At 41.4% G+C, this 24,955-nt stretch overlaps 1 protein-coding gene across 1 annotated transcript in view; it reads right to left on the minus strand.

The window, feature by feature from the left end:
- cfap221 (cilia and flagella associated protein 221) overlaps positions 1–24,955 on the minus strand; it is a 117,246-nt gene that overhangs the window by 60,047 nt on the left and 32,244 nt on the right. Inside the window, exons 4-10 of the mRNA XM_055638571.1 lie at positions 18,953–19,039; positions 17,338–17,433; positions 15,810–15,910; positions 14,383–14,486; positions 13,245–13,404; positions 5,221–5,359; positions 2,000–2,096 (exon numbers count right to left, since the gene is read on the minus strand). Of these exons, the coding sequence (XP_055494546.1) occupies positions 2,000–2,096; positions 5,221–5,359; positions 13,245–13,404; positions 14,383–14,486; positions 15,810–15,910; positions 17,338–17,433; positions 18,953–19,039 (784 nt within the window). The remainder of the gene's footprint in view (positions 1–1,999; positions 2,097–5,220; positions 5,360–13,244; positions 13,405–14,382; positions 14,487–15,809; positions 15,911–17,337; positions 17,434–18,952; positions 19,040–24,955) is intronic.

The raw sequence follows: 24,955 nt of genomic DNA on the forward strand, positions 1-24,955 counted from the left end.
GCTGGATTTTTTGACAGGAAGATGATTGAAACAAAAACTAGAAATATGAATAATAGGTATGAGTCTGATTTGAAGAATAGTTCGAGGTTACCTAAAATTTGAGAATTCAATGTTCATACCATTGGGTTATAAGCTACTCTGGTGGAACATGAGGTGCTTTTCCTCCAGTTCGTGTGTGGTCTCATTCTGGCAATGAAGGAGTTCCAGAACAGGAAGGACAGTGTGGGAATGGGGAGGAGCATTAAAATGGTTAGAGACCGGGAGATCCAGTAGGCGTTGGGGAACCGAGCTCAAGTGTTCAGCGAAACAGTCGCCGAGACTATACTTGGTCTCGCCAATGTACAAGAGGCCTCATTGAGAACACCAGATACAGTAGATGTGGTTAGCGGAGGTTCACTTGAATCAATGTCTCCACTGGAAGGACTGCTGGGGCCCTTGGATAGAGGCCAGGGAGGAGGTATAAGGATAGGTATTACATCTCCTGCAGTTGCAGGGGAAAGTACCTGGGGAGGGCGTGGTTTGGATTGCAAGGCATGAGTGAATCACGGAGATGTGGAGGGTGCAGTCTCTGTGAAAGACGGAAAGGGAAGGGGATGGAAAGATGTGATTGGTGGTGGGATCACATTGGAGAAATCTACTATAAACCTACGACTCTCTGCATTATCTGGACTACACCTCCTCCCACACTGACTTCTGTCCTGGTCCACCACCATTGCCAGAGTGAGGCCACACACAAACTGGAGAAACAGCACCTCATATTCTGTTTGGGTAGCTTACAACCCAATGGTAGGAACATTGAATTCCCAATTTTAAGTGATCTCTAACTAACCTCCCCCCTATTTTCACCCCCATGCCCCCCACCATTTCTCCCCTGGGCCTCACCGAGGCTCCCATGTAGTTCTCCCACCGACCCTCCCTCCCGACCCCCCCTCGCTACTTTCTCCCACTGATTCCCCCCCCCCACTCACTAGCTTCATAATCCGTAATTTTTCAAACCTGTCTCATACGTATTGTTCTTATATCTAGCCTTAGTGTCAACCATCTGGCTGTCAAAATATCCCTCTCACCTACGTCGACCTATAACTTTTTGTACTGCCTCTCCCCTCTCCAGTTTTCTTCTTTCTCCTTACAATCAGCCTGAAGAAGGGGGCTCGACCCAAAACGTCACCTTATCCATGTTCTCCAGCAATGTTGCCTGACCTGCTGAGTTGCTCCAGCACTTTGTGCTCTTTTGTGTATTAACCAGCATCTGCAGTTCTTTGTTTCTAAATCTATGCAAGAATTTCTGTCATATATTTACAATAATTTTTACTGCGGACACAGTGATCAGTGGCTATGTGGGAAAGATGGATTAAAGTAACAGGCAAAAATGGATTGAGGGGTTATTTTCAGACCATAAATCAAGGAAACATTGTTGCCAAAGGTACAGCGCTGTTGGGGAAGTTGGTGAAATGTAATAGAAGCAGAATTAAAGGAGTGAAGTGTTAAATCTTCTTCTTGCGTATGGCGTGCACAGCCTAAAGTTGTAGGACAACTTGTTCTATTTGATCTTATTTGATTGTGCACGCCAGGTTGAATGCATTCGTCGAAACAGGGCGGACCACTTGAAGGATGCAATCTCCCACCCCAAGTGTTAAATGATAGCCGTGGGTTGGAGAAAGACATGGAGTTATTTAAAGTAGGAGCTTGGGAAGTGTAGGGCCAATTGGGCCAATGTAGATCGGCAATAGGAATACACAGGGAATGTATTTTCATCCCTGCAATGAGAATACAATCATTGGGTGTATAAATTATATGTGCTTTAGAGTTTAGAGTGATGGAATTAGTATGACTGAAATCCTGCTAAAATCCAAAACTGTTCATTCTTCTTGTTTTGTACAGAAAGAATTATCAAAAATTATCCAAAACAAAATGATCCTTTACTTGCACTTAACAAAGAAATGTTATAAATAATAATCATGTTATAAATAATAATCATCTGATCAAGTTACTGAATTACCCTCTCGCAGATCTTTAATTCGTAGTTTGCCAGGTTTCTGGTTTAATACAAGGGCTACAGCATGTGGATTAGACAAATCTGCTGGAAACTTTATTTCCTGGTTAAAAAAAAGAACATGTATTTATCCTTTCACAATTTTACGCAGTTTAATGTCAATTTTATAAAACGTAAGTAGTTATTTTGTAATTAAATAACTGCGACTGAGTACATGAATCATTGGTTCTCCTCTACTGAGTATAGAAAAACAACTATTCTACTGAATTCCTTTATTATGTATTTGTTAAGATTAGCCCTTTCTCACCATGAAAAAAAAAGATCCATCCACCTACAAATAGCTTGTTTCCTTCTATTCCCTGTCTGTTCATATACAGGCTACATTATTGGGTGTTCCACTCCAAAGAAATGGCCAAATTGCGATTTTTCAAAATTTGAAGTCGTGTCAGCGGCATCAATAAATGTAAGTTGAAAATCATTCTGTGTTGATTTATTAACTGTCTCTTCATGTTAACTCTGTGAGAGTGAATTTTATTCCATATCTCAAATTTTTGTGCTGTGATTTATGAATTCTGTGAGGGCAAATTTCCATTACTCAAATGGCCATAATACAGAGTTTGCCTGAATCTGTCAAAATGCCTCAATATTGATATCATATCTATTTCTACCACCTCTCCTGTCCAGACACCTCTCTATGTATAAAAATACTTTTCTTGCAAATCACTTTTAAATTATCCCCACTTAAAACCTATGCTCTCCAGTACCTTTCCACTCTGCTCAAAATATTCTGACTATCTACTCCATCCATGCCCCTCATAATTTTTTTTTTGTCTATCTTTTATCCCTCAGTCTCTGACGTTCCAGAGAAAACAATTCACATTTGCCCAACATTTTCTTTGATTTGAATCACAATCTAATCTGGTGAACCTTTTCAGTAAATATGTCTGTGTTGTTCTCTAAAACAGCATATTAATAAGATGGCCATCTTCTTTTGTCATTTATAACACTGTGGATTATATCATGTGAAATACTGTCAACGTGTAGGAATTTTACTGAAGATTTGTGAATAAAGTAATTTATTTTAAAAACTACTCAAACATTGCTTGATTTTTGTATGAAGATATTTGTGGAATGCCTTGAGACTGGAAGGTACCAAATGTAACTGCACTGTGAAGAGGAAAGAAAGAGAAAAAAATAATTACGGAGCTCCCTTCCTCAATAATGCAGTTATCTATTCAATTGAGGAAATATAGGGACGTTTCATTGATTCTTGGGAAGGCAGGTTTATTGTATCAAACAAGGGTAAGAAGACGGTCCAAATTCTCTTCAGTTTATGAAGAATTAATGTTCTCATTGAAATATAAAATATTTTTACAGGTGTTGCTGCCAGGAAGATATTTCTCTGGCTTAGAATGGGGGCTGACAGTCTCAAATGGCCATTCAGAGCTGAGAAGAGATGAATTATTTTGGGCAGAAAGCAGTGAACCTTTGGAAATATCTACCGAATTAGGCTGTGGAGGCCGTGGTTAAGGTTATTCAACACAAAGGTTGATAAATTTGGATATCAAGAGAATCAAGGAATATGCCATCCAAATCATGCAGTAAAGTAATTCTAGGATAAAAGAGCAGCCATGACTTTATTGAATGGTACAGCGGGCACGCTGGGGAAAGTTTACTTCTGTGTCTATGTCTTCGATTCTGCTATTCACTTTTGTCACTTCATTTCTCTTTAGTACAAAGTGAATGGATGAAATTGTTCATTTTGGTAATAAATTGCAGAGCACTGCGATGTAGAGGAATCTGGATGTCCTTGTGCATGATTTGTAATGGGCTACTTTGCAAGTACAGCAACTAATTAGGAAGACTAATAAAATGAAATAGTTCACTGCTTGGGGAATTCAATCTAAAAATTTCCCAAGTGCATAGGGAGAGAATGCAAAAGTGGGATAACATAGAACTAACGTGAACAGGGGATCAATCGTCAGCGTCAACTCATTGAGCTGAAAGCCTGTTTCCATGCTGTATTTTTTCAATCAATTAACTTAAGCAACACCTGTAATGGATGGGTTGTCTCATGAGGAATGATTGACAGACTTGGCTTGTATCTGCTGTTAAAATTGTTACAGAAAACATGATTGAAATGTATCAGAATTTAAGAATCCTTTGAGTGGATATGTAGAGGATATTCTTATGAGAGGTTCAGGAACAAGAGGTCACTGTTTAAAGGGCTTCCCACTTTGGCGATTTTTTAGGTGCCTACAGGCGACTGCCGAAAATATTTCAACAAGTTGAAATGTTTTTGACGACAGTGGCAACAATTTGGGCTGTTGTAGGTTGTCGTAGGTGCTGTCGTAGGTTGTCGCCAGGTTAATGTAAGTTGTCACCGGTGCTGACTTCGGTGAATTCCATTGTCCTAGTCGCTGGCAGTCGCCTAAAAAATTACCTAAGTGGGACAGGCTCTTAACAATAAGGATTTACCCATTATGACAGAGATGAGTAAATGTTTTTCTCACAAAGTGCTGGAAATATTTGAAAGACTATTGAGTTTAGTTTATTATCACGTGCACCAACGTACAGTGAAAAGCTTTTAATCAAAAGGCAATGGAAATATTGACTATTGACTTTGAATATATTTGCCGCTGAGGTAGATAAATAATTTTTTGCAAGGTGGTGTAAGGTTACTATTCTCAGATGGGAATGTGGAATTGTGGTTATAATCAAATCAATTAGACAGTCAGGATCTTATTAAATGGCGGAGAAGGCATGTGCAGCCGAATAGCATAACCCACTCCTAATTTGTTTGAGCTATTTCAAAATGATCTGGTTTTATACCTGAATTAGTCATTTGTCCTTAGAAATTTGAAACCTTTTTTTCTTTTTTTTTTTTCGAGCCTGCACCGCCATTCAATATAATCATGGCCGATCATCCAACTCAGTATCCCGTACCTGCCTTCTCTCCATACCCCCTGATCCCCTTAGCCACAAGGGCTACATCTAACTCCCTCTTAAATATAGCCAGTGAACTGGCCTCAACTACCCTCTGTGGCAGAGAGTTCCAGAGATTCACCACTCTCTGTGTGAAAAAAGTTCTTCTCATCTCGGTTTTAAAGGATTTCCCCCTTATCCTTAAGCTGTGACCCCTTGTCCTGGACTTCCCTAACATCGGGAACATCGGGTTTTTGTCACTATTCCTCAGAAAATGTTTACACGTTTTCAAAAAAAGTTACCTGTAATTTCCCAACGGTATGATCCAATACTTTTTTCTGATGTCTCTTTTTTCTTGAAATCTGTATTGGTGAAATACTCCGACGATCTAATAACTTTCTTGTGGTGATATCTTTACTTTCTTCATGTTCAGTATGAGGCCTAAGATATATTAGGTAATTTGAATGAAAATTTGAATTTTCAATTACATTACATTATTTTTGATACTGGGGTTCAGGTAGCCATTACAAGGTAAAGCAACAGCCTTTTTGGTTGTACAACAGAGTCATACCCTTTGTACAACGTAAGTTTGCAGCCGTAACTTCTGAACTTTGCCATTTGGTGTCACACCATCTCCTAGGGGGGTGCTGCACGATGGCAGCCTCGCCTACAGTCTGTCTGTCTTTTTGTCTTTTGTTTTGTTTTCTTAAGAGTGTTTTAAAAGTATATGTCAATTTCTCTGGTTTGTTTAATGTCGGGGTGGGGGGGTCAGGGAAAACTTTTTTTTCCAATCTCCTACCTTTCTGGAGATGCGATTGTTTTCCAGACCGTATCTCCGGTCGCTCAGCAGCCTAACATCATGGTGCTGGCGGACAGCCTTGCTCGGGACTGACTTTGAGCCACACCGCAGGGATGTGGACTTACCATCGGAGCCGGCCTGTGGATTTCACTACCGAGGGGCTTGCAGTCTCGGATAGAGACTGATATCGGGAAGCTCCAAAAGACGCAGAAGGTTTCGACCAGACCCGACCCGGGGTCAGATCGTCAGAGCTGAGATTCCCCCCCCCCCCCCCCACCCGATGCAGGAGCTTGATCGCCCCGACGCAGAGGGCCCGTCCGCAGGCAACGGGAGCCAAAATCGCCCCGTCAACGAAAGGCTCGAGGTCCCTGGAGAACAAAGAAGGGATGAGATTTAATTTTTTTTTGCCTTCCATCACAGTGAGGAAAGTGTAGTAGGTGGACGTTTATGTTAAAATGTATTTTGTGTGTTCTGTTGCCTTTTATTGGTATGACTGTATGGCAAATGAAATTCCTCGTATGTTGCAAAACATACTTGGCTAATAAAGTATGACTAGACTAAGTGGGGCCTGTTGGGTCCCAGTCACACGGGAGGCCTGGTCCCACCCTCCCCAACGCAACCCATTCCCCAACGCAATATTCCACCACTCACCTGTTCCCCCACGCAACCCGTCCCCCCAAAGCAATGTTCCACCGCTCTGGGGAGGGGGTGTGGAGGAGGGAGGATGTGGGAGAGGGGGATGGTGTGGGGGAGGGGGGTGGTGTGGGAGAGGGGGGGAGTGGGTGTGTGGGGGGGGGGGGGGGGTGGGGGGGATGTGGGGGGGGATGGGGGTGTGTGGGGAAGGGGCGATGTGGGGGAGGGGAGGTGGGGGAGGGGTGTTTGGGGAGGGGGTGGGGAGAGGGAGGGTGGGTGTGGGGGGGAGGAGGGTGTATGGGAGTGGGCTGTGGGGGAGGGGGACTTGCGATGGGGGGGGTGGGGGAGGGTTGTGGGTGGGGGGGGGGGGGTGTGGTGGGGGAGGGGGATCCTTCAAAACTTTCATAACTTTTGTACTACAGGTGCACAACCTTTTATCCGAAAGCCTTGGGACCAGACACTTTTCGTAATTCAGAATTTTTCGGCTTTCTGAATGGAAGATTTTTAGCGTAGATTTTAACGGCCGGCTCAGTGGTAGAGTGCTCGGCTCACATCCGCAAGGTCGCGAGTTTGCGCCTCGATCCCGGCAGTTACTCGATCGCGAGTTTGAGTCTTCAATGTAGTTTTTTCTTGCAGAATAGGAGAGAATAGGGAGGGTTAGGCTGGGATCATTCTCTGCGAGATGATCTTAGTGCGGGAGACAAGTGTAGGAGAGGTGTACTGACTGTGTGGGCAGAACTTTGGAAGTGATTGCCCACCATTCACAAAAGCCGCCGTGTCTCTCTGTCCCTCCAACTCCAGAGGAATCCGCTCCCCGATGGGCCGCAACGGCGACAAGTGGCAGTTCGCCCACAGCCCGAGCTGCGCCCCCTCATCCGCAACCCGGGTTCCTCTGGAGTTGGAGCGGGGCTGGGCTAGAGTTGTTGCTGGCTGTGAGTCTCTGGGATCTCCGTGCTTGGAGTGGGCCTGGGGGTCGATGTCCCGATGAGGGGGCGCAGCTCGGGCTGTGGGCGAACTGCCACTTGTCGCTGTAGCGGCCCATCGGGGAGCGGCTTCTGGTGGTCCTGACGTCTCTCAGCTCCTGTCCAGGGGGGTGGCCGGAGACGTCAGGACCAACAGGAACCCGCTCCCCGATGCGCCGCTACAGCGACAAGTGGCAGTTCGCCCACAGCCCGAGCTGCGCCCCCTCATCCGCAACCCGGGTTCCTCTGGAGTTGGAGCGGGGCTGGGCTAGAGTTGCTGCTGGCTGTGAGTCTATGGGATCTCCGTGCTTGCAGTCAGTGTCCCGTTGGTCCTGACGTCTCCGGTCACCCCCCTGGAATGGAGCTGAGACTGGGAACTTTACCGCCCTTGCCCCCTCCCTCTGCAACTGCAAACAACCCCACAGTTCCCAGTCTCAGCTCCTGTACAGGGGGGTGGCCGGAGACGTCACAGCCCGAGCCATCACCTTCTGCCCCTACGGGGACAGCGGAGAGCGTGTTCCTCTGGAATTGGAACGGGGCTGGGCTGCTGCTGGCTGTGGGTCTCTGGGTTCTCTGTGCTTGCAGTGGGCCTGGGGGTCGGTGTCCCGTTGGTCCTGACGTCTCCGGTGACTGGCACTGGCTCCAACGTGAAGACAGTGCAAAGCCCCCGCGCCGGTGCAATGCGCGGGGAGCTGGAGAGGGGAGGGAAGGGGTCACACACATGGCCGGGAAGCAGAGGGGTGTAGGTGGGGTGAAACTGAAGGGAGCGACAATTTGCTGCTGCCTGCCCGCTGAGTTAAAAAAAGTTCCCACGCAAGACTCACGATACACTGTGTATCGTGAGTCTACCGTGGGAACTTTATAACTCAGCGGGCAGGCAGCAGCATATTGTCAATTATTAACCCTCCCGCGCAATATACCCTCACCTTCTCTTTTATGAATGGGGATTTAGTTCCCCTTTCTTCGAGGACCGACCGGAGGTTCCGCTGTCACCTCTGCGGGCCGCCCTCGGTGAACGTTTTCAAGGACCTTTATTCAAGGACTGAAAAAATGTCGCTATTCGGAGGTTTTCGTTATTTGGATCGTCGGATAAAAGGTTGTGCACCTGTATTTCACCGATCGGAACAAAACTTATTTGACTTGCAGCAGAGGAGAATGGTGAGTAAGGTGGCGAAATATCATAGCGCTATGGGGGTTGTTTTTGCGCAAATTTAATTACAATGCTGACAGGAAGTGGTCAAGATGAGAGTTTTAGTAATATATAGATTATGATTATGATAATATACACACAAAACAGCAAAATATCTGTAGCCTGTCTTCTCCACTTGCTTCTGCAGTTGAGTTGGATAGGCTGGTGACTACTATTAACTTGTGGAGTTCTTACCACTCTGCCCTACTTGCACTGGCAAATATTTAACCAAACTATTATCCAGTCCTTTTGTGAAATGGCTCCAATAATTCCTTTAAGGATAGGAGTAAATATCCATTGAGCTGCTTAGAAATCTATTGTACACTTAAAAATCCAATTGCACCTTTTGCACCTATTTTCAGGTGCATCAATTGAAAGGGAAACAGTTACGGTAATAAATAATGTAACTTAAAGTGGATTATTTTGGACAATGTATGTGGGTTGGTATGTTCCACATCAAAATACTCCATAATGAGGTAAGCTACGTCCATAATGAACCCAAACCACGCATCAGAAATTGCCATTAACCTTATTGAATATGAAAATAAGGGACCTAATGCCAATTCGAAACCCCGTTGAAAAACCAATTTGAATGACTGAACAGTATATTCCCTTCAGTTTTCTTAAGAATGCAGCAGACAAATTTGCACTATTGTTGTGAATTCTGGAGGTTTCCACACATGTTAGTTCAGGAAAGCTGTTCTCTGGTCTGCATCACAACTATGGGCTGATGCCAACCACTGTTAGTTAGTCTTGTTTTTGTCAACTTATTCTTCATGAAGATGGACACAAAGTCATGCACTACATATTGTTCGATGTATGGATTAAAATCCTTTGTACAGCAAACGAGATCACTCAATAAAAATTAAATTGTTCCCTCTTGACAAATTTTACTGAATGATTGTTAAATTAATAGCACATGCCTTGTAATGTGTTAATATGATTAATTCAGTGGTAAATTAAATATTTAGGTGCAAACAGAAGGTAAACAAATCAACAGAGGAAAAAGAGGCAATGGAAAATAATAAAACCTTCACTCCATAGATGCTGCTGCACCCGCTGAGTTTCTCCAGCACTTTTGTCTACCCTCGATTTTCCAGCATCTGCAGTTCCTTCTTAAACAAATAATCATTCCAACCCGAGGAATGTAACTCCAATGCCTAGCAAATCCAGTTGTGCAATATAAGTGATCCCACACATATTTGGAAAGGTTTGCTCTATATCCTGTTCAAGCTCCATACACTGGAAATTAGAATAGGCACTTCCCAACTTGATTCACTCTTACAGATTATCATTCCCCATCACAATTCCAGCCCATGCCAATATCATCATGCTTATCACAGATCAATTACAAAGTGGTAACATTTAGATTAGAAAGTTGTGACATAAGAATTGCTGAATACTGTAATTTAAGTGCCCCTGCTGTTGCATTATTTTTTTTAATTTGTCCTACAACAATACTAATGCATTAACAATTTTGTTGCTATCACCCCATAGTAGATTCAAACACTGATATCTTCAGGTCACAGATATCGTAATCGTTGGCACCAACACTGTCATTACTCACGGTGCAAGGTCATATTGACTCACTCTATAACATAAGGATCCTTTTACCACTGTTGGATGTCATCCCCAGCTTGGTTACTTCTCTCCCACTCTGTTTCCCAACTTCTCCCCAACCCAAAACCCATTGATTTCCCGATTGTCATGACAGACTTTGTGGCTTGCTTTAATGCATTCTATAAGGAAATAAACAACAATTTCCTAAAGCAACTTTTGGTGCCTCTAATTTAGCATTTGGGCAAAATAATGGACCTTTAGCATGCTAAAGATGGGTTGATCCAGTTTCTTGGCACACTGCTATAATAGTTAATTTTGAAAGAGAGACTGTCAGTAATTAACACATCACTTTACTAAGACTGCGTCATCCTGAAATAACATTATGTTATTGTCTCTGACGAGTTTAGACAATAGACAATAGGTGCAGTAGGCCATTCGGCCCTTCGAGCCAGCACCGCTCATCATATTCAGCATATTACATCATATTCTGCAAGCAAATATGTTGCCATTTATTGAAAGAGAATTTCAATAACGATTTATTATTATAATTACATATGCGATAGCAAAACTACACCTAGAGTATTATGTTAAATTTTTGGCTCTTAACCTAAAAAAATTCTGCTATTGGGGAAATGCAGTGAAGATCCATAAGACTATTTTCACCATTCCGGGATGGTGGGAAACTCATGTGAGGGATTGAGGTCTTTGGCTATTGTTCACTGTTAGAACTCACATTTAGAAGGATGAGAGTTGACATAGAAATGTTGAAAATATTTAGATAGCTTGACAGGGTATGTGCAGGAATGATATTCTACCGCTATAATATCTAGTAGCAAGGGCCGTGGTCTCAAAAGAAATGGTGGGCCATTAACAACTGAAGGAAGGAATAATATCTTCACTTAAAATAAGGTAAATCTTTGGAATTCCCTACTCCAGAGGGCTGTGGAGGCTCAATCAAGTTAATGAAATCACTTAAAATGTATTTTTGCCTCCTGATGACTTTTGATATTTGCTGCAGAATGACAGTTTTAAACAACCTGCTTCTGACTTTGTTTTTTGCATTCCTCATTGGGGTAATTAGCTATGTTTTACTCTGCTAAGACACCTTGGTGGTGTTATTAGATTGGGGGATAGACTGTCAGAACAGGAAATCCTGTGTGATTCCCAAAGCTATAGAACTTTAAGCCTACAAACACACTTGAATGCCTGGATGTTTCAAAACACACATTCACGTAGACATTTACATTCTATACCAGTGGGAAGCCACTTCCAGTGTTGGAATTTAACAGTATTGCTCAACATTTTTGAAAAGTCCATCAAAAGTATTGCTAAATTTTGTATCCAAGGAAATACAACTTTTGTGAAGTAAGGAAACAAAGTACTGGAGAAACTCAGTGGGTCAGGCAGCAACTCTACCCAAAATATAGGTAGGTGACATTTCGGGTCGGGACCCTTATTCGGACTGATTGTAGGGATGGGGGTAGAAAGATTGAAGCTTTCTTCAGGATAAAGTTAGGAGAGACAGGATAAAATAAGCAGGTAACAGGTGGACACAGGCAAGAGTGTGGTTTTCCACAGGCAGACTGAACGCAGGTGTTCAGCGAAACGGAGACCAAATGTAGACTGGGAGATCATTTCGCTGAACACCTTTGCTCAATTCACCCGAACCTACCATTCTTCTTCCCATTCCCACACTGATCTTTCTGTTTAAGACCTTTCTATCCTAGGTCTGTGAGGCTAAGAGCAAATTGGAGGAACAGCATCTCATATTTCACATGGGCAGCTTACAGCGCAGTGGTACGAATATTGATTTCACTAACTTCAAGTAACTCCGGCATTCCCTCTCTTCCTATCAATCCCCCACCCATGTTACATCAGCTTCTCATTTTCACTCAACAAACAGCTAAGAATGGCCTGCTCCTTTAACATAATTACTTTTTAGCGTATCTTTCATTCATTGTTCACTATCTCTCTACATCATCGTCTATTTCTCTCGTTTCCCTTTCCCGTGACTTTCAGTCTGAAGAAAGGTCTCAACCCGAAACATCACCAATTCCTTCTCTCCAGAGATGCTGCCTATTAATAGGTATGTTGCAAAACCTACCTGAATCATCGCTGAGAATCTGCCCCAGCACGTGTGCGTGATTTTGGCGCTCTTTAGAGGGGGCGGATTAACGAAAAATCGCTGAAAGACCCCGTCGCAAAAGGTATTATTAGTTTTATAGGCCTCGAATAATAGTTATAATAGTTTTAAAATCACTTTCTCAACCCGCGACCTCTCGCAGCCCCAGGGTTTTATAAAGCAAACAATTAAAGGTATGTACCTTATTTTTACATTAAAAGGGGCTTCTTAAGACCCCTTTATACAAAGTTTACTATAGCGAGTAGTTCATTTTGGGCTCTTTATATCCCGCAGTATTTTTCTGGGCATTTGAGGGCACAAATCCAGCGCAATGTGAACGTTCTAAACCAGCGCGTTCACAGGAACCCACTAGAAAGCTGATTTAAAATGGACTTTAATTTTCAGCAATTGAACACTAAATTCCTTCCATTTGGCCTATAAATTGATGTAAATGAGATTTAAAAATCATGTTTTATTGTGAATTATTTGTGAATATTATTTGGACACTTAGGCTATTTAAAAATGTTAATCATTTATTAAGAAATGGATAGATGTTTAGATCTAGTAATTGAAGTTTGAAATTAGCTACAATTGGGTAACTAACTAACTATATGCTTTAATTTCAGGTCATCCAAGTAAGATTATTTTATATTTGTTTCAGAATGGTTCAATCTATGATAACTGAAAATTTCATTCAGTTCTCTTAATTTTTAAGAAGGCCTTTTGACTGTCCATGATCACAACTTTTTTGTTATTTCCATAGAAAATCAATAGGGAACAAGATGCTAATTTCCGAGTATGAAAATGGCCATAACTTTTTTATTACTTGAGATATGAAAGTGAATTAGGTGTCAAATTAAACTTCTTTTTATGCTTTATCTGATGGGATAAATTGCAGACTTGATTTTTTAAATCTCAACATTTTGTAACATTGCTACTATTAAAGATTTTCTTAGATCAGCAGATTTTTTATATTCCAGTCCGTTTATGTTTCTTTGTTATTGAAAATCGTCATGAAAGAATAAACAATCCAATTTTTCATTTCACAATCTATGACTTACATAAATTTAACCCCTGGAGAGTAATTTCCAACGATAATACATTTGTAGGGTTTTGTGTTAAACTCTGAAACGATGAGCTGCACCTCAATTTGAGCCATAGCACGGTTAGTAGGTGTGTAAGTGACAACAAGGTCAATTTGTTCATCAGCTGGTATTATTCCTGTGTGAAGAAAACCATGCACTTACATTTATAAAATGGAACAATAATCAACAGGTGTATTATTCCTTATTATCAGAAAGCAGTCCACATTTGGATACAACATTTGGAATTTCCTGTGGTCCTCTCCATATTGGCTCCCATAATCTTGGGTAGATGCATTACGAAGCATTGTTGCTAAATGTCTCAATGTTACAATGGTCGCTTGGGGGACACATCAGAAAATTTGCAGTTAAATCACAGATATCCATTGTCTCGGACCTGAAATGTTGCCTGTCTATTTTCTGCCCAGATGCTGCCTAACCTCCAGGACTTTATGTTGCGTTCAAGATTCCAGAATTTGTAGGTCCTTGTCCCTCTATTAGAATTTGTTGAAAGGTATGCATGTGGTGTGATATAATTTGGTCACTGTGTGTAATTCAACAAAATATATTAAATTTTATATGACTGGTATCTCAGTAATTAATTAATGGTTACATGCAGATATTTCATTCAAGCTAGTGTTCACTTGAGCTGAGCTCCACACCCAATCCATCACCAAATTACTTCTGTTCTATTACCTATTTCTGATCCTAAATGCTGCCAACATTGACACCCTTGCCTTAGATATCCCCAAGCTTGACATGTTAGTTTTTGTGCTCAAACCTACAAAGAGACTAACTTATTTTTAAATCTAATAATCAAATCTTTATTCATTATCTGATTTCAAATAATGATGAAAATATTCATAAAAGTGAAGTTAAAATTCTCTATTTTGTTGCCTACAAAATAAATCTCCGTCTAAGGTTTCAACAATAATTATAATTCTAATTTCCAGCCAGAATAAAATAGATAAACATTGAGTTTATTATAAATATCATGTTTCACTATAGTTAGGGTTGGGTGGGGGGGAGGTAGGTGGTGAAGAAGAATGGTGGGTTGGAGCATTTGGTCCAACAGTGAATACTATCTTAAATGTTGCAATTTAAACGTGCATCATACCTGATGTAGGCTGAATTTTGAATGCAGGATGCATTTGTGGACAACTCAGCTGAAATTCAAAATCAACTGGGCAGCTACATCGCAAAGGAATTATGATTTCTTTGCTGTAAAATTTGGGAAAATAATATTAGTATGATTTGTGAAATGTGTATGCAAACAGATGAATCACTTCATTTGCTTGAAAGAAAGATTATTCTGAAATATAAAGAGAATTCAAAATAATCCAGTAGTTCCCAGCTAATCTTGTAGTAAGAAAAACCATGAAAACATAGGTATGTAATAATTATAGAGCACAGTGGTGTGAGTTGCATTTTTGTTTCTCTTTTAAATAATAAATTAGATTATAAGAACAAAAGACAAACATTTTGGAAAGACAATGGGTCTCTGGATGCTTGTCTTCAACAAGTTTCCACAAACAGTCACATCTTTATCTCCTTTTTCAGCACCTTGAAGCAGGCACGGAAATCGCTATCAAAACATGGGGGGGACTGGGGGACTGGGTGGACACAATTTCTTGGCGGCAGCGCGCGCATGCGCACACTCACACACACACGCGAGGCTTCGGAGGTTTCAGCTGTGGGCCCAGTGGAGACCCACTGTCAAATAAACTTAAGCGAGAGAGGTGGCGGAGCGAGCACTCGGTGCTGGTGCTCGGTCTGCTCAGCAGCAAGGGTGAGATCAACAAGGCGCTAGTGAGGCGAAAAAGAGTCCATACAGACAGCGCCCGGAGACAGGATCTAAACCCGTGCCCATGTAGCTGTGAGGCAGCAGCAACTCTCTCTCTCCGTGTACCTGCCAGCAGCGACGGTGACCCGGCCCCGGTTCCCTCAGCTCATTGGGTGCCGACTCCACGCTGTACCGAATCAGCCCTGAGTCAGGCGGCGCGCTGGGCTGGCGGAGAGAGCGAGATGCATGCGAGGCTTTGGCCGTGGGCTTGAATCGGCCCGTTCACGGGGTCTTTCATCGGCCGGCGGAGGCTTCACCATCGGGAGCCTTGATCGTCTCGATGCAGCAGTTTGATTTTAAGCCTCGACGGGTGCTGAAAGGCCCCACGAATGGGCCGATTTAGCCCTTAGAAAGCGGCTGATAAAGTCCGGATGACAAAACATGGGGTGAATTGTCCCCCACCCCTCAAAGAATGGGGGGGGTCCCCCCTGTACACCCAGGATTTCCGCCCCTGCCTTGAAGAAACTATGCAATTAAATACCTCAACTGGATCTCATTTAATTATTTTCCTTTCATACAGCCAAACTCAGCTACAAAATCATAAAATTGTGTAAGTCACAAACATTAAGTCACAGCCACATGGTAAGCAATCAAGGTAACAACAACGATCACCTAAAATTGACTATAAAAGCAGAAACATTTGGTCAATTATAAAGAAAATGTATAGATCTTTAATAAAAAAGGCAATTATATTATCTTACCTTTCCCCAAGAGTGACTTCAATTATACTCAAGTAAGTAGGGAAATCCACTATATTTGCAACAGGATATGCATGCACAGGAACAAGTAGTGTTTCATCATCCTAGGGGAAAAAAGCAAATCAAAAGTTAAAAATTTAAATGAGGAAATTAAAATGTAATCTGAAAATATTGGCAACCAAACATTTCTTGAAGAGAATTTTGAACATTTCATTCCCATCTTTATTACATCTAGGCTGGATTACTGTAACGCGCTCTATTTTGGAGTTGCTCGTTCTTCACTGGCTCGTCTCCAGTTGGTTCAGAATGCTGCTGTTCGCCTTTTAACTGGGATTCGAAAGAGGGAGCACATATCGCCAATTCTGGCCTCCCTCCACTGGCTCCCGGTGCACTTTCGAGTTCATTTTAAGATACTGTTATTTGTTTTTAAATCTCTGAATGGGCTCGCCCCGCCTTACCTCTCTGAGCTGCTCCACCCATATGCTCCTGCCCGGTCCCTCAGGTCAGCTGGTCAGCTGCTCCTGGAGGTACCGAGGTCTAATCGGAGGCTCAGAGGGGATAGAGCCTTCTCTGTTGCTGCTCCGGCACTCTGGAACACCCTGCCGTTGCACATCAGACAGGCCCCCTCACTGTCCATCTTCAAATCCAGTGTTAAAACACATTTGTACTCCCTGGCTTTTGACCATGCCTGAGACTTTGCTTCTGTTTTTGGTGTTTTTAATGTTTCTTTATTTTACATATCTTTTCCTACTATTTCTTTTGATTGTTATTTTTGGTGTGTATTAACTTTTTTGTCAATGATTAGTGATGTACAGCACTTTGTTGCAACTATGATTGTTTTTAAAGTGCTCTATAAATAAAATTATTATTATTATTATTATTATTATTATTATTATCTCTTATTCTTCTAAACTCTAGAGAATACGGGCCTGATATTATCATTGTCTCCTCAAACAGGTTCTGGGTCAGAAGAAGTGCAGATAATACTTTATTTGATTATTTATTTGAGTGCAGGAAAAATACTGAAAGGGACTTAGGTACCTGATGCATTAAACAACATGAATTATTCTTGTCATTCAAGTTTTTGCAAATTTCTTAAAATTTTGAATATTTTTAGTAAGCTCTTTTTTTGTTGTTGTTTTTTTGAATAGTCTTGAAACATTAAGAAATATTCGTCCTGGGAAATTTACACAGCGAAGCCTGTATGTTTTTCCCTTATGTCATAACGAAAATGTACTACTAAATGTTGATTACAAAGTCTGTCCCAATACAAGTTTAAAGTCATAAATACAAATAGTTACATAAAGGATGCCTTTAATAGTTTAAGCTGAAGCTATACAAAACATTTCATCACTTGTACCCACAACCCTGTTTTGATGCATAGGCAATGATGTAAGGAGACAGTCCAAGAGTCATATAAGTAAGAATAAGTTAATATGAAGACTAAACTTAAATTATCAATAAATGTAAGTTGGTATCAGAGAATAGCAAACATCTAGTGTCATTATTGAGAAATAATTTAAAGACTCACCTTGCAATGAATGCGAATACTGTCATAATAATATCGCCATTCATTAGGACAGAAATCAACTGTAACAATAAATGACATTCCAGGGACCAAGTGATTCTGTATGATAGATTACAACATTAGTTATTTCTTAAAAATTACATACACATTGCAAACATGATGTATGGTTGAACTCCAATAATCCAGCACTCATAAGAGTATGGTGATGCTGGACAAGGAGACTTTCCAGCCATTTAGATATTATTCCTGTTGATATACACTAATTAATACACTATTAATTCAATTATTTTTGTATATTCACAGTTTTGATTTAAGTTTATTACTGTCACATGTAGTCTTAAGGCTAATTATTACTGTCACATGTAGGTATAGTCTTAGGGCTAAGGGGAAAAATGCGGAAAGGGGTACTGATTTTGGATGATCAGCCATGATCATAATGAATGGCGGTGCTGGCTCGAAGGGCCAAATGGCCTACTCCTGCACCTATCTTCTATGTTTCTATGGTCAAAAGCTTTGTTTTGCATGCCTTCCCATCAAACCGGTTAATATTATACGTAAATACAAGCAAGCCAAACTCAAGTACAAGAGAAGGGTCTCAACCCAAAACATTACCTAGCCATGTTCTCCAGAGACGCTAACTAACTCACTAAGTTACTCCAGCACTTTGTGCTTTATTTTTCCAAGTACATGTAAAACAGGAAGAGCAGAAGATGCAGAGTACAGAAGTTAATTCTCATCATTGTAGCAGCACCAGTTTCATAGACCAATGTCCATAATGGGGTGGAGGTGAATTGGTCAGTAGACCAGCCAATGGAAGGCCTGTTCAGAAGCCTGATAACGGAATACAATAAACGTTCTAGAAAACCTTGTGAATTTAAAGGGAGCAGATGAAACATAGTACCATTGAGTTTAAAGGGAGCATGGAGAATAGGTGCACTGAACCATCATGAGATCTGAATAATCAGATACTGGATTATTGGAAATTTACCTTTGATAATAAAAATATATTATCTTAACACTAATTCATTTCCTCTTGTCCCTATTTTTAATAATCTGTTCAATCCAAAACATTAACTGTTTCTCTTCCCACAGATGCTACCTAACCTGCTGAATGTTTGTAATATTTTCCATTTTTTTCAATGATGTTCACTTTTAAAATATTTTACAAATGTCCAACTTTAAATGAAACCACCCTCTTCATAATTTAATCAATTTTACGTTAAACCTCCTCACTTATTGAAAAAAGTTCTAATGATCGCATCAAACACTTTGAATTACATTTGCTCCTCGTATTCCAGCAGCTATTACCAGCACCTCAAATCCACCAGATGCATGCTGGTGTGTAATCAGTAAATAAGGTTGCTCAATAATTTATTGCTGGATTGTGTTTCAAGGCCAACCATAGTTGGATTTCATCATTTTGTCAAAGGTTAAAAGTGTATAAATATAAAGGAAAATAGACTGGCCATGGAAGTAACAAAAATGATAAAGGGAAAATCAATCATTTACCTCACTGAAAGGAAGAAAATAAATCTTACTTTAACTTCTCTGCCTGATTCACAAAAAGATTGAATAAACTTGCCATTGAATAATAACAATAGATTAAAGGGATACTTACCTTTTTGGTATATTTAATTTGGAAATATTTTGTCTGAGGAGTTAGAATGTGAATGTTTGTCGTTGCTGAAGAAATATTTAGCAGTTTCTGTAAAGAAACAAATAATTCAAAATTTATGCATTGAATTTGAATAATTATTTCTAAACGTGATACCGTATGACATATTTGCTTTAGTTTTCAGTAACTGAATGTTTTATTTCAGTCTAAAACAAACAAAAATTGCATTAGAGGAATCATTTACAAATACTAGAAGCAACTATTATTTGTAAATACATTTATCAAAAGCATTGTGTTTGGGTTATAACAATGGCAAAATTGGTAGCTTTTATCACTAATCGGGCTGCAAATTTCCCAACCAATTTGGAGACTACAGATCCATATCTAAATTTGGAAGTCCAGAGGTTAATAATGATGACAATAAGCTTTTCCTTTGGATGCATGGGTGACATCTTCATTCATGGGCATTATAAGAAGTTGTTGAATTAACATAAATTTCAGATAGTAATGCAGTATTCTTGCTGTAAAAGTCCTTGAAAATATGTTTCCTTATTAGGACTTCTATAAGACAGTGCAGCCGGTAAATATTATCTGTGTATGAGCTTTAAAATATTTTTTTAATTGATATGTTGCTACTACAGCATTATTTCCTGATAATTCCATTTCAGAACTTTAAATCATCGACCATTATATCATTCAGTAAATAACTTTACATTTTTTTAAATCTAATCTTTAATTCATGTTTTCTCTACACCATTTAATTCTTATCAACATGATTTAAAGAGTTAATCAACTAATTTCATGGGATAGCAAACAATGACTGGGAACTTTTGACATAGGAAAGGCCATGGGCCCAGCCAACTTCCTTACAACAGTGCTAAAGGCTCCGTTCACAATCTTGAGCACCAAAACAAACTGCTAAAGGAACTTTTCATGTCAGGCAATATCTAACGCTACCTAACTCGTCTGCCAACCAACTGCTGTTCACCTGGATCCACCATTCGCTAGTTCTTGCCCAACATCTTCCCTCCACCTCTATCTACTAACTCTCTCTCCTCTACTTCAATCCTGATCCAACCTGTCCACTTCCTTCCACAGATGCTGCCTGACCCGTTGAGATCCCCCAGCAGTTCATTTTTTGATCAGGGAATAATTTCCGGTATTCATTGTCCAAAAAATACAGGACAAACCCAGTCCAAGTTATTATTATAAAGTGCTGAAGTGACCCACTTAATTACTCCAGCACTTTGTGTCTTTTTTTGTAACCCAGCATCTGCAGTTCCTTGCTTCTCCAGTTTATCATTGCTCCATTAATCTGTTTTCGATCAAAAGCTAAGCGATGGAATGTGCATTTGACACCGGTATCAAGTACTACTACAATTCTGTTCAATGATGCTTGGTTTGGATTTCCAGATCTCAGTACAGCCTTGTCCAAATACGAAGAGAGCAATTCTAGGGGTGAGGTAAAAATGACTGTGTTTGTATTTGATTGTGTATGGCATAAAACATAGTACTAATAAGACTGAAATCTATTGGAATAAATGGGTAAAAACTCTTCACTGGCTGGAGTCCCATTTCACAAAAATGAACATGGTTGTGCTTGTTGGAGGTCAATCATCTCAGTTCCATGATAGAAGTAATTTAGGCACAAAGCTTTCAACTGCTTTGTTTCATCACTGGGACTAATATGATGATTTGATGAAGGTCAATTCCATTTAAAATCCCTTAGATATCCAAAGACGTCCAGGAATGTAGGTTAATTGGCTTGGTAAATGTGTAGGATAGTGCTAATATGCGGGGATCGCTGGTCGGATGGGCCCGGTGGGCCGAAAGGGCCTGTTTCCGCGCTGTATCTCTAAACTAAACTAAGCAAAAGAAATGGAACAACTGATGCCCTCATGCAGCAACACTGGATATATCTCAGATATCTCTATAATTATAAAACTCTGATCTTGGATGTGGATGTATTTATTAGTGTATTTGTTCATCTGTGATGCATTATTTCCCTAGTTATTTATGAAAATGTTCAAAAAATTCAAATAACTTGATAAATAAACGAGATGGTCTCGCTGATGACAACACAATGGCTCTGTTCCACCCTCACCCCCCCTGGGTCTGGATTGAAGCCGCTGAACATGCAGTAATTTGGTTGGGCTTCCGAGGCCTCCCGAGGTCCCACGAAGCCCCTCCCGCTCCCGAGGCCCGCCCACAGTCGGCCCCTCCCGCTCAGTGTCTGCGCCCCCCCTCGCTGAGTTCATATCCACCCTCTCCCTCTCTCCCCCTCTCCCCCCTCCTCTCTCCTCTCTCTCCTCCCCCCCGTCCCCCGTCCCCTCCCCCCTACCCCTCCTCCCCCCCCCCCCTCCTCTCTCATATTCCCCCCTCTCTCGCTCCCCCCTCTCTCCCCTCCAACCCCCCTCTCCACCTCCCTCCCCCTCCCCCTCCCCCCCCCCCTCTTCACCTTCCCCCCCTTTCCTCTCCCTTTCCCCCCTCTCCACCTCCTCTTCCTCTCTCTCCATTTCTCTGCTCCTCTCTCTCTGCCCCTCTCTCTCTCTGTCCCTGCCCTTCTGTCTCTGCCCCCTCTCTCTCTGCCCTCTCTCTCAAACCCCCCTCCCTCTCTAGACACACCTGTGAGGCGGGGGCTTTGCGTCAGTGGATAGGGCAGGGATGGGGTAAAAGGAGCCAATGAATAATATTAATATAATATCAAGGGTGGTGGTTAGTGTGTGGGGTGGGGTGGTTAGTGTGTGTGTATGACGCCGCAGGCTGCAACCCCCCCCTCCCGCAACCGCACGTTGAGGATACGGGACCCAGCGGGTCCCCCTTGGTCTAGTATCAGATAAAGTTACAACAACCATGCTTTATATTATATTGTTTATATTTAAAATTTAAAGTCCTTTAAAATTTTTGATCAATTGCAGTCGCCAGAAAAATTGATAGTGGAAATTCAGCAATGACCATCATTAAAACGATAGTCTAATCACTCACCTGGGTAATCAACAGCACTATCACCGAACCTCCTATTGTTCATATCACAATGCTCAAGTTGATGGAAAAAAATTACTTAAATACTAAAGCTACAAAAGCAGGACAGGGTGTAGGTATCTCGAAAGGAGTGATTTCACCTCCTTTTTCATCTGCAAGGCCAAACAATAATACTTGATGAAATCTAATTGCCAAATAAACATAATTCCAACAAAGTTTGATGAAGGTTTGATAACAGACAACTCAAGACAGCCTGTTTGATGAGCAAACATCCAGCTTCCTAAATATTTAACTTCCTTTTCTACCAGTGCAGGGATGTGACCATTTGCTTCTACCACCTCCTCTGGCATGCTTGTTTGTCACCCTCTGTGTGTAAAACCTGCCCCTCAGATCTTTTTAAATTTCCCCCCATTCAATTTAAACCCGTGTCCTCTAGTTTAGATTCCCCTTCCTTGGGTAAAAGACTGATTATCTATCCTGTCTATGCCTCTCTTCATTTTATGAACATACATATGTTCAGACTCCTATGGTCCAGTGAGAATACATTTAGCCTAGCCAATCTCTCCGTCTAACTACAATCCCCTATTCCAGATAACATCTTTGCAAATCTCCTCTGTGCTCTCACTATTGCTATCACATTTTTTGTCTGCAAAATGCACTGCTGTTAACTGGCAAAGTTTCTTCAAAGCACTTGTTAATTCTATGACTTCTACCAGGTAGAAGAGTAATGGGCCTGTCCCACTTAGGCGATTTTTTTGGCGACTGCCTGCGACTGTCATAGTCCGTAGCAGGTCGCCAAAAAAATGGCGACTGGACCCCCCCTACGACATTGTCTACAACAACCTACCTCCTAGTCGACGTCAAGCTATGACAAGCTACCAGCAACCGGCGACCCATTAGGACGGCCACCTACGACCACACCTACGACAACCTATGTCAACCCGCAACAAGCTACAATAAGGTAAGACAATTCAGTCGCCGATACCTGTCGCAGGTTGACGTAGGTTAACGTATGGAATTCACGCAAGTCAGCACTGGCGACAACCTATGTCATCCTGGCAACAACCTAAGTCATCCTGGTGACTTCATCTACATCAAGACCACGGGCGTTGACTGCCGCTGAAAAGTTTTAAACATTTCAAAATCCAGTGGCAACCAGAAAAAGGGTGACTGAGGAGACCAAAACAGGTGGCACCTCGGCGACTATGTGCAGACAGCCTAGTCGTCCTGTAGTCGCCTAAAGAATTCATCTAAGTGGGACAGGCACTAATGCTAGTAGATTTGCGGGAACCCTATTGCTTGTAAGTTCCCTTCCTTGTTGCACACTATCCTGACTTGAAAATTGTCTTTCATTCATCAAAGGATAATCTATATCAGAAAAATTGAAAATAGGTGCAGGAGTACGGCATTCGGCCCTTTGTGCCAGCACCGCCATTATTCAATGTGATCATGACTGATCATCCACAATCAGTACCCTGTTTCTTCCTTCTCCCCCTATTCCTTGATTACGCTAACCCTAAGAGCTCTATTTAACTCTCATTTGAATGCATACAGTGAATCAACCTCCACTGCCTTTCAGATAATAATCTGCCTACTTGTTCTTGCCACCAAAATGAATATCCTCACATAAATCCACATTATACTGCATCTGCCATGCATCTGCCCCACTCACCCATCCTATCCAAATCCCCCTACATCCTCATAGCATCCTCTTCACAGTTCACTGTGCTACCCAGCTTTGTGTCATCTTCAAATTTGCTAATGTTACTTTTAATTCCTTCATCTAAATCATTAATATATATTGTAAATAGCTGCTGTCCCAGCACCGAGTCTTGGGGCACCCCACTAGTCACAGCCTGCCATTCTGAAAGGGACCCGTTAATCCCTACTCTTTATTTCCTGTCTGCCAACCAATTTTCTATCCATGTCAATACCCTATCCTCAATACCATGTGCTCTAATTTTGCCCACTAATCTCCTGTGTGGGACCTTATCAAAGATATTAGATATGCCATTTATTGTCACTATACATGTACAATGAGATTAAAAGCAGCTCGTACTCAGTGCATACATATAATTTAGTACAAAATATAAGAAACAGAAAACAAAACAAAAGGGGGAGGGGGGGGGGATAGGTGCACAATTCTGTGGCGCTATATACATATCTATAAAGGCAAAATGGTGAAGGATGAATAGGTAGTATTCTTAGGCAGACCTTATCCATTGTTACATCCTCAAAAAATTCGAGAAGATTAGTCAAACAAGATTGCCCCTTCATCAATCCTTGCTGACTTGGTCCAATCCTGTTACTGCTATCCAAATGCGCCACTATTACATCTTTGACTCCTTTCTTAAAAAGTGGGATAACATTAGCTATACTCCAATCCACAGGAACTGACCCAGAATCTATAGAACAGTGGAAAACAATCACCAATTCATCCACGATTTCCAGAGCCACCTCCTTGACCCAACACCATTTCCTGACTAATGTGAATTCCCTTAACCCTAGATCCTCTGTCCCCTAGTATGTCTGGGAGATAGGTTCTGTCTTCACTGAGAAAGACACAAACAAAGTACCTGTTCAACTCGTCTGACATTTCCTTGTTCCCCATAATAAATTCATCTGTTTCTGTCATCAATTGACCCTCATTTGTCTTAAGTAATCTTTTCTTCTTCACATACCTTAAGAAGCTTTTGCTATCCTTCTTTATATTCTTGGCTAGCTTACCTTCGTACTTCATCTTTTCTCCCCATATTGCCTTTTTAGTTACCTTCTATTGTTCTTTAAATGTTTCCCAAGCCTCTGACTTCCCGCTCATCTTTGCTATGTTATACATCTTCTCTTTTAGTTTTATACTGTCCTAGACTTCCCTTGTCAGCCACAGTAACCTCTTAATTCCCTTAGAATCTTTCTACCTCTTTGGGATGAAATGATCCTGCATCTTCTGGATTATTCCCAGAAATTCCTGCCATTGCTGTGCCACCATCATTTTCTGCTAGGGTCCCTTTCCAGTCAACTTTAGCC

The sequence above is a fragment of the Leucoraja erinacea genome, chromosome 7 (genome assembly GCF_028641065.1).
Source record: "Leucoraja erinacea ecotype New England chromosome 7, Leri_hhj_1, whole genome shotgun sequence".
Classification (NCBI taxonomy): domain Eukaryota; kingdom Metazoa; phylum Chordata; class Chondrichthyes; order Rajiformes; family Rajidae; genus Leucoraja; species Leucoraja erinaceus.